Source organism: Netta rufina, assembly GCF_964035555.1.
Source record: "Netta rufina genome assembly, chromosome: 1".
Lineage (NCBI taxonomy): Eukaryota > Metazoa > Chordata > Aves > Anseriformes > Anatidae > Netta > Netta rufina.
The window spans coordinates 20,365,455-20,383,015 of record NC_140123.1 but is presented as its reverse complement, the minus strand read 5'-3'; the positions used below and the strand labels follow the sequence as shown (position 1 = coordinate 20,383,015).

The 17,561-nt window shown below is 35.0% G+C and overlaps 1 protein-coding gene across 3 annotated transcripts in view; it reads right to left on the bottom strand.

Annotated features, from left to right (window-relative positions):
- Positions 1 to 17,561, bottom strand: part of SGCG (sarcoglycan gamma) — an 87,192-nt gene that overhangs the window by 47,052 nt on the left and 22,579 nt on the right. For 2 of the 3 annotated variants that reach the window (XM_084306180.1, XM_084306181.1), the window contains one exon: positions 14,405 to 14,602. In XM_084306180.1, the coding sequence (XP_084162306.1) occupies positions 14,405 to 14,599 (195 nt within the window). In that variant the 5' untranslated portion in view covers positions 14,600 to 14,602. The remainder of the gene's footprint in view (positions 1 to 14,404; positions 14,603 to 17,561) is intronic. The other variant, XM_084306182.1, reaches the window with a different exon arrangement.

The window sequence follows — 17,561 nt, the reverse complement described above, 5'->3', positions numbered from 1 at the left end:
TAAAAAAAGCATTTTTTACCACTGGAAAAAAATGTAGCTTTAGCTGTAATTATTTTCCAATATAGCATGTTCTCTCCAATGAAATGATATATTTTATATATAAAAAGTTAAATAACTTCTAACCAGACTACGTTGAAAAACTTTTTTTTTTTTTTTTTTTTTTTTTTAAACAGGCTTAAAGAAAGATGAAGAGAAACAAACTTTGCCTAAATTCCATAAGGTGGGAAATCCTCATGTCAGCAGTTCATTCTGCTGGAGAGTACCACTACGATTCCTCCTTGGTATGAGTTTATTTAAGGAAAGAGGCTTTTAGAATAGCTATCCATGGAATCTGTTATTTTGTGTCAAGTATTTTACAGCTTTGAAATACATAGTGTACTGACTTTTCTCAGTACACTAGATAAAATTTCTGAAGTCTAGACCATTGCAAAGCTTTTTAAAAAGTAGCTAGAATACATATCAGGAGTCTAAACTAAACTAATACCTGTGATGAATCCCCTATGTAATCCCCCTATGTAACCTTAATAACGATTTCTAGGCACCACTGAATGATTCAGGTATGTGATTTTTTAGTGAAGACTATAGACTATTTTTTCTAACTTGTAACACAAAACAGAGATAATTTCAACACTATAAAAACACACAGATTTTAAAACAAATAGAGGTTTTAAGACAAACACTTTTGAAAAATATAAGAAAAATCATGATATTCTAGAGAAGTACTGGTAATAGATGTCTGTCATTTAGTTAAATAAATTAAGGATCTGATTATCTGCTCTCACCTCATGCCTTTCCCCATGAGGTGAAAATAGACTATATTAAACGTCATTAGTTTTTAACACAGTTTTCTTATTTTTCTTGGAATATGGGGAACAAAGTAAACAGTATATTATAGAGTAAGCTAAAAAAAAAAAAAAAAGACTGACGAATTTGAAATTTAAGAAGGTAGAGGAAGTAGCAGCAATCAGGGAAAATTATAAACTCTTGGGTGACAATTTCTATACTGACTTTGGCATTGCCAAGAGACAAAAAGCTGCAACTGATGCTGAAAAAGTAAATTTTGCAACTTACTCTGCACACATTTTCTAATGGACTCAGATTTTTCTCTAATGTTTATTCCAAAAATGCTGTACAGACAAAAGAATATTTGACATCAAGAATAATACACCACATGGCAAAATTTAACATTTTAATTTACTTATATATTTATGTTCTTATTTTCCATAAATCCAGACATACCACTCAGGATTACTTTGTATAAGTCCTCGAGTATGCACCATTTTCTTCATCAAATATTTCATTTAGGCATTAGCACAATGCTCACATTCTTACATGTTTGAGTAAGAGCCTCATCATCCATTCTCATCATCTGGCCATGGGGAAAATTCTATTATTTCCCTTTGATAATAGGTAAAATGAAGTTACACGGAATGTAAAAGAGACAGATTTAGTATGAACAGGTACCGTAATGTACCAAGATGCAATGATAAGTTCCATAAAAAGGAAGAGTATAATGGTAACACATTATGTTCTTTAAAAAACCTTTCTGCTTCTTACGTTACCACTCAGGAGAAGCCAATTATAATTTACCAAGTATTGTGACTTCCTCAGTGATGAGTAACCTTGATGCTTTCCATCTCAAGGATTTGATTATGTTCCTCTTCAAATCCTTGGATAAAAATATTTTATTGATGTGAGGAAAAGGTCCAAATGTAAGTTAGATGCAGGCTTTGATACAGTTATACAATAAACTATTGATTAGGGAAAAACGTGCTTCATTAAACATAGCAGATGTATAGTAAGTCTGGACTCCTGCCGTCCTGATGCTGGTGACTGTCACTGATTGAGTGTGCTGACCCTTAGCCCTACACACTGCTGTGTGTAACACCCTGAGACTCCTATGTTTTCCAATTACTAAAAGCTCACAGCAAGGCAGGGACTGAGCTGTATAGAAGATGAGGATGAAAAGGTACTTCTCTGTAGACACTGAGCAGATTTTGCTCGCCCTGCAAGTTTACTGTTGTGGGAACCTCTGGCACCTACCAAAACCTTTCAAAGTAAAGATACAATTTAGCAACAGTGTTCAAAAAGGTGTGACCAGTTATTTATTTCAAAACTGGCAGATTCTAATTGGAATAAGAGGAAGCCTTCCAGAAGCCTTTTTCATCATTTGAAAATGCTCCTGTAGAGGTAAGCACTTGTAGAAACAGAGCCAAGGGATTCTATAATAAATGCAAGCTCTGAATGGGTTCAAGCCTCTTAAAAGGTCAGCAAAAGGCTCTTTGATTCGGAAATCACAGTTTAAAGCATATTTGAACTCAATTTATCCAATTACATACATCAGATACTCCAACGTTCCTAAAATAATTAGCTACCACTACTAGAATATTAGATAAGACTCATGGTGCTATGGAACATTTGCATGGGAGGACCATCTTGGATGGGCTATCCAAGTCTTAGACTCCGCAACGTGACAAATGTGAAATAATTTTCCTCTGAAAAAGGGGAAAGCAGTTCTGTTCTCCACAAAGCATGTCCAGGAGAGGTTCAGGTTGGAAATTAGGAGACATTTCTTATCAGAAAGCATAGTCAGGCACTGGAATAGGTTGCCCAGGGAGGTGGTGGAGTCACTGTTTTTGGGGTTGTTTAAGGAAAGGTTGGACATAGTCTAGTGGGTGACATTAGTAGTAGGGGTATGGTTGGACCAAATGATCTTGGACGTCTTTTCCAACCTTAATGATTCTGTGATTCCATGTTAAGTCTAGCTAACAGGTTGAAGGAGGTGATTCTTCCCCTTTCCTATCATGACACCCCACTTGGAGAAACATGGAGTAATGCATTCATCTCTGGGGCACACAGCATATTAAAGATGTGGATCTGTTCAAGTGGATCCAAAGGATGGCCACAAAAATGATAAGATGGCTGGAGCACCTCTCCTATGAAGAAAACCTGAGAAAGTTGGGGTTATTTAGCCTAGAGAAGAGAAGGTTTGTGAGTGACCTTTATAGCAGCCTTTCAATACCTAAGGGGGCCTACAGAAACGATGGGGTTTATCATGGAGTGTAGTGACAGAACGAGGGACAATGGTATTAAACTAAAAAGAGTGTGGTTTTAGATTAGATATTAGAAAGGAATTCTTTACTGAGAGGGTAGTGAGGTACTGGAACAGTTTCCCAGAGAAGCTGGAGATGCCCCATCCCTGGAGGTGTTCAAGGCCAGGTTGGATGGGGCTTTGAGCAACCTGGTGTAGTGGGAGGTGTCCCTACCCATGGCAGGAGGTTGAAATTAGATGATCTTTAAGGTCCCTTCCAACCTAAACTATTCTATGATTCTATAATTCCATAATTCTATGATTATATGACCAAAAAAGTCACATGGAATGTGATGCGCATTGCTGTGGGACTATCAAGAGGGGAAAAAAGCAGCTCTAGGGCTCTTGTACCCACACCAATTTGCTCTCAGGCAGGTGAGCAACATACAGACTATAGCTTACGGATTCAAAAGAGCATCAAATATATATTCAGGATTTATCTCCCAAGCCAACATAATAATGTAGAGGTCTGCTGTTTGGGGTACTTGGCCCTTAAAAATGAGATGAGGCATAAGGAATATTCATTCAATTTATGCCGAGTGTTTCTCATCACCTAAATTCAATCAGTATCCATAGCTTGCATTTTCCTACCAATGTAGAAACTGACATACATGGGGACTCACTACTCTTGGTCAACCACTACTTTTATTACATCGTATCGTATCGTATCGTATCGTATCGTATCGTATCGTATCGTATCGTATCGTATCGTATCGTATCGTATCGTATCGTATCGTATCGTATCATCACAGTTTCTGTACTTTCTCAGAATGTTAGTCTCAACTGAAGTCCTCAAACTCCTCTAACAATGGAAATTAAACTTCTGGTCTATGTAACAGCTAAAAGCTGCACAGGAAGTTACGTATTCTCCTCTTTTGGGAAGAAATCAGATGCAGAAAAAACAAGCAACAGTAAAATCTTTAAGTTAAATCAGACAGTAGTTTAGACATGCACTCATCTCAACTTTAAGTGGTTCCTATTTCACAACTTAATAGCATATTTGATCTGTAATACCAGTTCCTTGAATATTTTAAATTTTCTGAATATTAGAAGTCCACACATACTGTAGTTGCTGATTGAAACTGGTAATTATATTAACTTCAGAGTAGATTGGACGCATTATTTTGATTCAGGTAAACACCTTATCTTATAGGATACTTGCATCCTACTTTTAGGTCAACCCAGGGAAAGACTTTGGCAAGTTCTGACTGAAACATCATTTGTTGTGCCCCAAAGGTAGTTCAATTAATGGCTTTATAGATCCAGCTTTCACTGCAGTATTTCTTGCAGCTGTTACTATTTAGAGAACTTGCTTTGCAAACAAGAGCGTACTGTTTCATTGAGATAATAGGGCTTTGGGTAGAGATTGTTAAAGAGCAATCAGCAAAAACAGGACTGGTAATGAATCTGATGAAACTCTCTGTTTGACTTACAATATCTATTTTGGAGCTAAGTACGTGCTTGGTATAATAACATTACTGATACCTCATCTCATTTTCTATTGCAAGGACTCTATTTCCTGGGCTCAGACAGAGAAGGTTATCCAATTCCTGTTCTCAGATGACAATGGTGTCTTTTTTGTCAAAGATATTGGTCAAATCAGAACAGTTAGCAACAGCAAGCATTCCTGGTATAGAAGTTAATCTCACCTGGCCAGCAAAGGGCTAGATAAGTCCTGAAACACCACTCCCTGATATGATTAGAATGATTGCAGATAATATTCCCTTGTCTAGAAAAGTAGATGGCCACTCCAAACTCAACAGTTTTGTACAGAAATGGCTATGAAAGATGCCAAAAACATTTTCTTATTTTTGATGAATTTTTTTTTTTATAAAATAAAGTGAAAGCTTTAGGACAATTTGTATATTTCCCAACACAGTTAATGAGGAGTTTTAAAAACATTTACATTTTAATTTTATATTATTTAAATTATATTTATACTTTGTCAAATTACTTTTTTCCCACTACTGTATGTATACAGAAATATGTATTTGGAAAAGTTTAGTAAGCCGTCAGTACAGGTACATATTATGCTATTTAAGTGTGGAGAAGTATGAATTCTCATTATCACTTTGCTTGAGCAGACACTAAGGCACAGACAAATGTTTTAACTGCAAGAGATTTCAAAAGCTAAAAAATAAATAATTTCTTTCAAATATATGAGACCATTGTAAGATGTACACAGAATACATATGGAGATGCTACCTGGATTCTTAGTGAAAGGAAAGAATTCTGGACAACTTATTTGAGTAAAAAATGATCAGACAAAACACGTAAGGTAAATTTGGGGCCATTAGTATGAGGATCTGATACAGACCTGTGGAAGGCTTTTGAGAAACCAAGAATATAATGGCTTTCTGTTTATTTCTGTGGACATGACAGGCAGGTTTCTTTAAGTGAATGAATAACAATGGAAAACATACATTAAATAAACAAGAATGGAACAAATTGTGGGAGTGGGCATCTGCTCCTTGATTTTACAGATTTGGGGATTTGTAAAAACAATGGTAAGGCTACTAGTAAAATCTTTATTACATACCCAAATATCTTCAAAAAACATGTAAAGATATCATAGAAAACCACTGTTTTCTCGTTTCTTTGTACCAAAGGCAAAAAAAAAAAAAAAAAGAAAAAGAAAAAAGTGTACAGCTTAGCCATAGGCTATTGTACAATTCTGAAGAATGATATATTCAATTCTTTGTTTTCTACATAATGGTCCTCCATAAAATAAAATAATAAAAAAAATAATAAAATAAAATAAAATAAAATAAAATAAAATAAAATAAAATAAAATAAAATAAAATAAAATAAAATAAAATAAAATAAAATGTATAATTTAAACAAATATATATAGGCAGCCATCATTTGGGAACAGTGATTACATTTCTGTCTCACTGATCTCTACTGGAGCTCAGTAGGCTCAGGTCATTTTAACGTTGGACTCAAAACAGACGTCCTAAGAGTCCCACACTGAAAAATAGCAATTGAGAAACTGCAGAGTGAATGTTTCTGATCAGATGGTGGGATTTCATGCATTCTCCTGAAGAAGATGGCGGCTCAAGGCTTGGACGGGTGTACACTTTGCTGGGTTAAAAACTGGCTGGGTGTCTGGGCCCAAAGAGTTGTGGTAATGGAGTTAAATCCACTTGGAGGCCAGTCAATAGTGGTCACTTAGATATCCACTGTCTCACAGAGACAGTGGGAATGGTTGTGGTCTGGTTGGAGGCAAAATATATTTAATTTAATGGAAAAATGCAAAACACAACTCTTCAGGATTGTTCAGAATAGAAACTATGGAATATTATTGTTCTGACTTGAGAATTTTTTAGTAAAAGGATGGGAATTTGTGAATAATTAACTACGTTTGCTTTTGCTTGATTATTAAAAAATGTGGCATCTTCAAAATGACAACTAATTCCATGGAGTATACACTGTTAATGATGAAATTTGTGGAAAGGCTGTTCAGATTCATTAGTATATGTCTCTGCAGTGAAGGAGAACTCTTGCCATGAAAGAATGTTCTTTACTCTACATTTTATTGCTGATAGTCAGGTTTTAAATGTTCTAAATGATTGGTCACCCACAATTTAATATGGCATGCTATTGCACAGCCTAGTAAGTCAGAAAGTGTTACTTGATTTCCAGTTAAAAATATCCTTTCTTAATGCATGATATTTCTAGTTTCATATTTTGCAAATTTCCTTAAATGATCCTCTCCTTCATAAGTGTCTGAACTTATCAAGTGCTTAAATAGTTGCTTAAAGAAGTATTTAAATATATAATAATTTAATTTATTTCTAAATGCATATAATATTCATAGATCTAGACTGGTATCATTGTCTGCTAACTAATGAACAGATGTATGTTTTGTTTAGTAAAATAATATAAAGTTACCTCTTTGACATTTTCTCATGCCATTAAACTTCAAAAAGTAATTAAAAATCAAATTTAGTACTTAATTTACATTGACGATTAATTGCACATAGGAACCCAAGAAAATTAGCAAAATGGTATATCAGGGAAAAAAATTTTGGGGTACAGATATATGGGTAGAGTAGTCATTAACTGAGACAAAAGAGGAAAATACATGCGAATGATATTTGGAAAACATTGTAATTGTCAGGACAATTGCTGCAGCTGGACAGTTTATTCCAGTCCCAGCAATATGTGTGCATGAAAGAGAAACTGGAAGACCACTCTCTAATCAAAAAGTACAGACACCTTCCCAATTCTCATTGCCTATGTCTGTATGTCCAGGTGAAGTGCAGATATGAGAGCATGTAAAATTTGCCCTGTCCTTAGGAAGAACCATGGTTAGAATATGCATTGATGGACTGGACATCATGTGTTTGGCCTCCATATACCAAGTTAATTCCAGTCATAATAAGGTGATCCACAGATTGTTCTAAGGCTTAGTATTTGGGCTTGACTTTCCACTCGTTAGTGACTCAGACACAGGTAAGGTTTAACATGCAGGAGAGCATGAGACTGGGTGCACATTCAAGTCATGTTTAACTGACAATGCAGCTAAAGTAGTAAAGACCTTTCTGCCTCTCTTACTTGCACTGAGATTGAAGTTTTGTAGCAGAGAAAAACCTGTGCTACATGCCAAACTCCAGTCTGGAGAAAGGCAACTAGTTATCCTGGGGAGCACATTTGTTTCATGATTCTGTCCTTATCAGCCTGAAATAGAGCAGGGTTCTCTTGGCCTTTCTTATTCCATGAAACCGTAATAGCTGGGCATTTGTGACCCATGTAACCATGTGTTTCTCCATCAGTTGCTAAAAAGAATCAGAAATACTCTTTGGCACACAACTGTTCCTGGCATTACGGTAAAGCAGCATCACGTGAATGATATAATTGAATAAGTCTTCACTGATTACAGTGTAGACACAATGGATCAGTATTAAGGGTGAAGTTCTGAATACCAATTCTATATGTGACAGCAGAGTAGGAAAGCTGAAGACGGTTGTATTCAGGAGAAAATGTGAACTCAGTCTCATGAACCTTGTTTTATCTAAGGAATATAAAGGTATGGGAAAAGTAATAATGTGAAAAGAAAAAAAAAAGTCATAAAAATGTCAAAAAATATGTATTGATCTGCCACCATGCAAGCAAAAGATTATAGTTGTTAATCGTATCAGTTACATAACAAACTGAGAAGCCAAATTCCTCTTGTTAATGCATCATGCTAAGCAGCTAATCTTTGTAAAGCTTTCTGATGCTACAAATCTATAAAGCATTGTTATTCAGATTAGCTTAACACTGTCCAATTTCCCCAAGTTATTTTCCAGTCATGCAGCCTTCTAGAGCTGTGTTAGCATTGAATTGGTATGTTGGGCAATTATTATTCGGGATTTTAAAATAATTTAAGAATGAAATTCCAACCTACAGATCCTCAAAAGTCCTGCTTGCTTGTCCAACAGATCTAGAAATATTGATATAAACACAATCAAAATCCCATAAGTAACTATCTTATGAGTAAAGTCTACAGGGATAAAGAGTGGCAATGTACAGATGTCTTTTTACATAAGAACAAGTAGTTGCAGGAGTTAACTGGGATGTTGCACTCCCAGATTAAAATTCCTCCTTTCCCTGGGAAAATCTGTTTTCGTATCTTCTTCCATAGATCCATGCTCTATTCAACATATTATAATACATTTGCTGTTATGAATGTTATAAACTCTTTTTCTACTTTGTTTTTCTAGTTTTCTTCATATAAATTCATTAAATAGTAATTGGAACAGAAGCTACAACAGAAGCCTCTGTCTCCAAGATAAGTGCCATCATCATCTGACAGTTAAATCAAGTGTTATCTCTAGCCCAACAAAAATTGAATTATTCCATATAAATTAAAAGTTTAAATTAGAAAGACTGACAGATGCCCAATTTTGTAGGCTATACCACAGTAAGGAGTTGAAAAAGAACAATGAGAGTAAAGGATATTCTTATATTCAATATATTCAGTATTTTCCTAGTTAAGTATTTTAGGATCTGATAGTATGTACAAGGATGAACTTTAATCTCATATGACAGCACCTAGCCCATTAAGTGATGGCCTTAAAATTAAAATGTTATAAGCTAAGAGTCAGTGGATCATTTTAAAATTGCACAATCATTTTTATCAATTACAAAACAACAAAGTAAAAGAGGAAACTAATACATATTTTTCCCATGAAGCATTTCTTTTCTGTTTCTCAGAAGCATAGGATATATTAAAAATGAGTTTTTTGTGTAAAATCACCAGTATAATACAATTAAAAGAAAAAAAAAAAAAAACACAACATGATATTCTCTCTTGGCAACATCAGATGGACAAGCACAAGATAAAACTTCTAAAAAACGAAAATTAACCTACATTTTGTCAATATCACTCTTCTACTGTGGGGCTCAAAACTGGAGGCAATGTTGTACGTGTGCTTTAATGAGTGCTGAGTAAAGGGGGGATAATCATTTCCCTCAGTCTCTGGCTCTGCCCCTGCTCACACAGGATCTGTTGGCTTTGTTGCTGCCCGGAAACCCCAAGGGAGGCAGAACTACATGTACAGGCTATCTTCCAAGCCTGATCATCCAGTCGATTTTTTAACCCATCTGGTTGCCCATCATGTGGGCAACTAGGATACAATAATATTGTGGAAGAATGTTGAAAGCCTTGCTAAATTCAAGGTAAATGACATACAGTACCCTCCCCTCATCTATAAATCCGGACATTTTATCACAGATGTAATCACATTGGTCAGTCATCATCCACCTTTACTAAATCTATGCTTACTGTTCTCATTTATCCTCTTCTCTTTCATGCACCTTGAAATGTCTTCCAAGAGGACTTGCTTTACCATTTTCACAGGAACTGAAGTGGGATTGAGCAGCTTGTAATTCCCTAGGCTGTTCATTGGACTTTTTTTTTTTTTTTGGGGGGGGGGGAAGATGGGGAGACAAGCAACACTTGCCTTCTTCCAGTTATCATGGATCTCTGCAGTCTCCATAAAATTTCAAACATGAGTTTGTAAGGCCATCAGACAGTTCTCTCTGCACCCATGGACACAGACGAGCTGGTCCCATAGGATTATGTAGGCTGAGGTCTTTCAAACAATCTCTGATTCTGCCCTCATGCACTGCTAGTAGTTCTCCTTTCACTAAGCAGAGGCCTGGGAGAACTTGCTGGTGAAGACAGAGGCAAAGAAAATAATGAGCACCTCAGCCTTGTCTGTGTCTGCTGTCCCGTTTGGTAATGGACAGACATTTTCCTTGTTCTTGTACTACTAATGCAACAGAACAAGCCCTTGATGTTCCCTGAAAGTCTTAAATAAATCGGAGCTTTGGCTTTGCTGACATATGAAGCTTGATACATTTGCTTGCCCAGTCAATGTTTCTAAATTTCTTCTAGGAAGCTTGTCCCTGCTTCCAACTATTCTACATTGCTTTTTGCATTGGAGCTCCATTATGAGTACACTGTCTACATAAGCCTGACTACTTAATCTTCCTGAGTTTCAGGATAGATCATTCCTGCATTTGAAGAATATTGTTCTTAAACGTCAGTAAGTTTTCCTGAGTAACTTCACCCTTCAGATCTGCCTCCCTTGGGATTCTGTCTCCCACATGGAATAAACCAAATCTGCACCACTGAAGTCCAGGGTCTGTACTCTGCTACTCTCCTTCCTCATTCCCTTCAAGATCTTGAATTCCACTATTTCACAAATACTGCCATTGATTACCACACTTCCCTAGATCTACTTTGTTCATGAGTAGCAGATCCTACTGTGTGTTGCCTCTAGTTGGCCCATCCAGTATCCATAATCATCAGTTATTCCAGACACCATCAAGAAATCTTGACTGCTTCTATCCTGCCATATTCGTCCTTTCAGCAGCTGTCAGGGATGTTAAAGTCCCCCTTTTCAGAACTATCAGACCCCTCAGAATCACTCACGTCTTCTGACATCCTGGTCCTGTTGCAGCCCCAAATTCCTTAGGATTCTTAGTTTTTAAACTCTTAGGACTATCAGTCCCCTTTAGTTCTCAGAAAGCCTCAATACATAAAAAAATGAAATCTGGAATTTCCATTTCATGAGCAATTTTGATATGTTATGTCCACGGGAAAACACCACCAACACCACCAACAAAACAGCAACCACCTGCAATTTTTTCCAACTTTCTAATTTTCATGCAGTTCCAGTTTTTAAATTGTTCTATTTCACCTTATTCACCAAGCTGAAGGCATAAATACTTAATCCTGTCTTCTCTAAAACAGATGAATATAAAGAATTCATAGCTTACTTCCCTCATCTCCCTAAATAACTTGAGACCCTGTTCCCCCAAACTCTGGGAGAGAAAATGAAAAAAAGAGTGAGCCATATCTGACACTCATAAATCAATCTGCACAACCTGGAGATACTCATATACTATGGAATTGGAGCACGATGAGAAAAGGAATACATTCTATGTTCAGGTTGTTCCCTTTTAGCCTAGTTTTTATGAAATTGAATGAAATTCTGTTCAGTGTAGTGATGCTTATTAAATTCTGAAGGCCTCTCAAACAATGGAGTTCAGAAAAGTCTCTGTCTTTCATCATCCTTCTGAATTTCTACAAGAAGATTAAAATCTATTCATCTTGCAGCATGTCTATGTCTGGTTCGTGTTCTCCTTTATCAGCTTAGCTTGTTTGCTAGTATTTATCATACTGTCCGTTTTCTGGGGGGGCGTTGAGACAGAAGATGTATCCATGAATTAATTCTATGCCAAAGCCATAGAACTCTGTTTTGCCATAGAACTCTACATTGCCAAAGCCAATGCAAACTCTGTTCAGAGTTCCATTATTATTTTTATCTGTATCTATATCTATTAATGGATATAACATATGATCATATGATGCTTGTATATTCTAAAGTATATTAGTAAAATACCTTTGTAATACACCTCATGTGTGTGGGTTTTTTTTTTTTTCTTCTAAATATGTTTATCAACCTTAGAAAGAATAATACAGATTGTTCCTGATATTATTTTACAGAGAAACAGTTGTTAAAATTTTGTTTGGTATTAATCTGATATTTTTAACAGAGGTGACATTTAAATGTATTTTTTAAAACTAGGACGGAATACTTCTTTAAGTATATGTTAAAAACAAAGTATCTATTATTATAATTAAGCATAATAAGTAGTATAATGTCTACATAGTATACCTGGAATACATAATAAATATAAAAAGTATCATCACAGCTAACAGACTAATATTTGCCAAATAACTGATGACTGCATAGGATATTTCACAATTACTTTTAACCTCTTCCCAATAATGAGAATGTTTAGTTGGGTAAGTATTGGGTATATATTAATCAACTGATTTCTTAGATAGCAAATACCATTTGTGGGTAGAACTCAAGAACGATAAAAAACAGTTTCTTAAAATATACTGCTACCACTCTTTTTTCTAACGGTTAACCAAAAATTGGAGGCATAAAAGCTCATTTTCATCAGGAAAATCATTTGGTCATAGCATTGGTGACTTCTATGACTGTTACCTTCACTCTTTACAAACGGTATTTCCTTAGACACAGGAAAGGACTGTGATGCTTCGATTATACTTCCAGACTTGAACAAGCAGTATACTCCTGTTATACTCTTACTATACCCTATACTCTTTCTTGGACTTTTCTGAGAGGCTAGCAGCACGTCTCTGGATGTTATTTCTGGTATCATCTGAGTTGCTTCTTATCTTGACAAGATACTAAAACATTTTTCCATTTCTTAATGGTGTTGCACATTCTTTTGCCAAGAATTGTGACATACACCTCTACTTTGCCCAACTATTACTCTCGTTCTAGAACTGAGTTTGGTAGTTCCCTAGAATTAACCCCTACAGAGGACAGCGTTGCAGTTAAGTCACTATTTCACTGTCAGAGTATGTCAGGAATACAGATTTTTTAACAGAGAATTAAGAAAATCCTTATAGCCATGGCATGCACAGTCCATCCATCAGAAGAGTATAAGCCTGCCCTACTTGAGCTGTTATTAAACCACTCTTGTTGCCATGGCATAAGGATGTTGTGCTTCAGCAGTTTGACCCGTTTAGTGCCTTCTTCACAGACACCTAGTAGGAGACAGTGGTTCCTGAAGTGGAGTTTCTGAGACTATTCTGTTAGTCCTGACTGATGTTAGAGAAGAAACACCCAATTTCATACAGAGAAACCAAGCCAATGGAAAACAAATTTAAAAACTGCTTAAAAATATCAGCCACACAGAAAACTATTTTAACAATTATTCATATTTCCTGTGATTCATGATATGCAGACACTAAGTGCTCATCTTTCATGTGAACTGCATAACAGAAAAATTATATGTGATCTAAGATGTTCCACACTGTAATTTCTACGGCAGTAACACTGCTGAAAAGAAATTATGTGGGGGAAGAAACTTGATGGAAATTCAAGCAGCAGTACATATTAGCAAGTAGCACTTAAAATTAACCTATTTTCTTTATAGTAAGAGAACGCAAAGTGTAGAAATGTTTCTGTGAAGTTCTAATACCCTCCATTTAGTGACAGAGGTGTAACAATGATAGATAATGGCAATTTTCTTCAATAGCAGGGCAGAGCTGTAGGAATTAACTATTATTGTTTTTCTTGTAACTAGTTTACTCATATCATCTCTATATCACAACTGCTTATTAGGGACAAATTAGCTCTTTGATATTCACTGATGCATTTTATTGCATTCTGACTAAAGCTATATCTTGCAGACTTCTGTAAGTTACCCCCTAATCTACTACACACAAAATTGCATTATAAATATTAAAACACATATGGCAGTGGAAAGTTATTACATTTTTTTCCTGAATAATACATCTGTTTAGCCTCAGGCATGAAGTAATAATAATTACCTCTGAGCTTTAATTAATTGGTCAAATAAATTGTTAAATTTTAGATGCTGATAAACAAGAGAATTAAAACAAGAAAAAAACAGCACCTGAGAGCAATCTTTTAACACTAGTCAATTCTAGTGTATAAGAGAAAATGACAGCACATGTTTATAAAATATAAACTAAACAGACTATGATAGAACAATAAAATACATTCTCTTCACAGTAGTTAGAACCCACTTCAATAAAAGGTATCAACAACCTCAATATTTTGAAAATTAATGCTAATAAAGAAATTACAGATCAATAGATATGTTCAAAGATAAACCACACATATGTCAACCCAAGTAAAAATTACAATTAATAAGAAACAGAAAAGCTGAGGTACATATGAAATAAAGGAAATGGTGAGGCAGGAAAAGAGAATATGTAAAGAATGGAAAATTAAAAAGGACACTTACTGGAGAAAACCACATCACTTTAAGAATCCAAATTGTCAAAGAAAAATTCACAACTAGGATGATTAGCAGCAGAAGAACAAACAGGTAGAGGCAACGCTTTCTCCAGCCATAAATTCCAATTTTGTAGACGTACTCATTCTTTGGCCTCTCTAGGCTAGTGCCTGGTGTTGTTGTAGTGTATTGTTCACGTACCATCTGCTGTGTAAGAAAAAAAAAAAAGAGACTGCTTAGTTACTTGAGTTAAATTATGTATATAAATATGCATATAAAAAACAAGGAAAATATGAAGACATAGTTATAATAGCAACTTACTAGAAACCAGAAACTGTTACAAAGTTTTAGCTGGAAAGTATTTTCATCTGCTCTCATTAAAATTACAGTTACATCTTACTTTTTGGCACAATGTAATATATGTTCAATATGTGAAATGTATTAATAACTATTTTTAGGAGGCTCAAAGTTATTCTATATAGAATGGTAACAGTATTCTCCAATTTTTCATAATATTCTGAATCTCCCTTCACAAAATATTTAATAGGATTATATCTGCAGCTCACAAAACAAAATTATTGGACTGTAAAAATACTGTTAGATGTGTTAGAAGTGCTTTGCAAGTACAGGTTTAAAACACTTCCACATATTCTTTCCTCAATTCAGTAAAAAAATGCGTTTTCTTTGTGTTGCAAAACTTAACTGTGTACCACTGGAATGACAAAATATATTAAGCTTCAGAATCTATATGTAAATTAAAAAAATAGTTCTTAATAATGTAAAGGAAATAATGATTTCTTAATTTATTAGATGTTCACAAAGACATATTAACAGTGAAAACATTATATACTTTTATTTAGTTTATACAACTTTAAATTACAGGTCTTAAAGAAGCAGTTTTTGAATTTAAAGAAATCTTACCAGACAATGCTTCCTTAAACCATAAAGATATCCACTAATTTCCACCTTTACAGCACAGAGATCAACAACAATTCAAAACATTCATTAAAGCTTACATTTCAGACATGAGAATAAAACCTCAGCAGCTGAAGCTGCTTATCAAGAACAGCAGTGGGTAACATCTGTCCCATTTCCACCGCTATAAAATGAAAAAGCAAACAAACAACCATGGATGTCAAAGTGAAAATAGGGACTGTAAGTTCAGGTATTTCCTGTGAGCCAGGAATATTCACAGGCATCTTACATCCAAAAATGGGTCAACTTTACTACAATGTAATGTTTCCAGATGCGAGTGCCTTCAGACAGGTTCCACACCAGGTCTATTCTCAATTCTGAACTTATTCCTTTGAATTAGATCACTGTGCTCTGCACACACACTTTTCAAAATGTGATTAAATTGCATCCTTGCGCAGCTGCTGAATTACTCTGTCATTAAAGAAGCTCCGTTCTAGTCTCCTGCAGAGGCATCCTGTGTCTGTAACAAGCTTGTGGCTCTCAATACTGACCCTCATAGTTAGAAATACATTATCTTTTGTTTATACAGCTTCCTATCAAGCTATAAGCCAGATAACACAACGTGAGTTTACAATTAAACATAAGTTTATGCAATCTCTGTACATGTGCTTTGTTCATCTTTTTTCTGCATTTCCTTCAAAAATATTTCAAAATTATAATTTGTTGTTTATCCATATTAAAAATGAGACTTATCATCAGCACTTCATAATGTAACTGTGTTACTGCCTTTATAATATAATATTCTCATTAATTTGTTGCTGCTATCAGTCACAGTTGCTTATGATACTGTGCAGAAAAATGCTTACTTTGCAGAAAATACTGAAAGTAGTATAATGATCAGTGGAGAATCACAGATTCTGAAATAACTTTGTTTAACATTACTGCAAAACACTGTAGACTTACAGGATGGATTTGCTTAAAGATACCAGATAATATTATTCCATGTATTATTCAAGCACCCAGTACTGATAATAGGATAATAGGATCCTGTTCATATATGAGTTCCTTTTTTTTTTTTTTTTTTTACTGTTGTCCCACTAATCATTGTATAACAGACCAAGTCATTAACACTGAGGTAGCCTTCTATGTTAAGCTTACTTTACCATGCTCTGCCAAGTAAAACAAATTGGGACATTTATACATATGACAGACTGCATAAAATACTTAGAAAAACCTTTATCCTTACTTTCATTCAGTTCTCTCCTGAAAACTGTAACTTAGAGGACAGGATGCGTTTAATTGTAATCTGGTGACATGTATTTGGAGAAATAAGCGGCACAGTTTTTGCTCAGATTATAGTACCCTGCAAAAGTCCTATTATAATATCCTAACATATATACATATATATAATGTAAATATCCTAACACAGGATATATCCCTATATATAATAGGATATATCTCTGTATATAATATAAATATCCTAACACAGGGGATCCTCTGAGTCGCTTTTGCTTCCTTTAGCACACATATGTGGTAAATGCCGGTATAACAAGAAACAAGACAGATGACAGCTACAGAAATTTCTGTAGTAATGTAAGCCCCCTTCACAAGACAGACGGCTTATTTTTTGAGGAGAAAAAAAATAAAATCTGCTTCTAAGAATACTTAGAGGGTTATTTCAATGGGGCTGTGAGAAAATGTGCCATTCTTTAGAAATTGCAAAATCCCATGAAGTTAGCTGAGCTTTCAACAACAAATCTCTAGGTATGACATCTGTGCTTTTCCTGTTTCTAGTGTTGCTGTCCATTACATCCTCAAGATAAATTTCTCAGTAAAAACACAACTTGATAAAGAATAAATTAATTCTTGGCTCTTCACATTCTTACACCAGTCTCACCACAGTGATCTCTGAGGTTGAGATTCCTCTCACCATGTTAGAGATCAGTAATTTAGCTTTCAATATCTGAGCCAGTCAACTTGTACTCCTTTTATGATCAATGGAGATAAATTCACCCCTGCTGGGAATTATTTATCTAACTTTAGATGTGTATTTCACACCTCCAATGAACTGCACCTTAAACATGGTTAACTTCTCTCCATAAAAAGAGAAATAAAGAGCCTGGAATGACTTATTTATTTATATGTACACACCTACATGCTTTAGACATAAGTATTTGGTCAGATTAATTCCAACTGGAATGATTTCCAGAAGCATGTAATTTAACAAGAAGATAGGATTCCTTCGATTCCT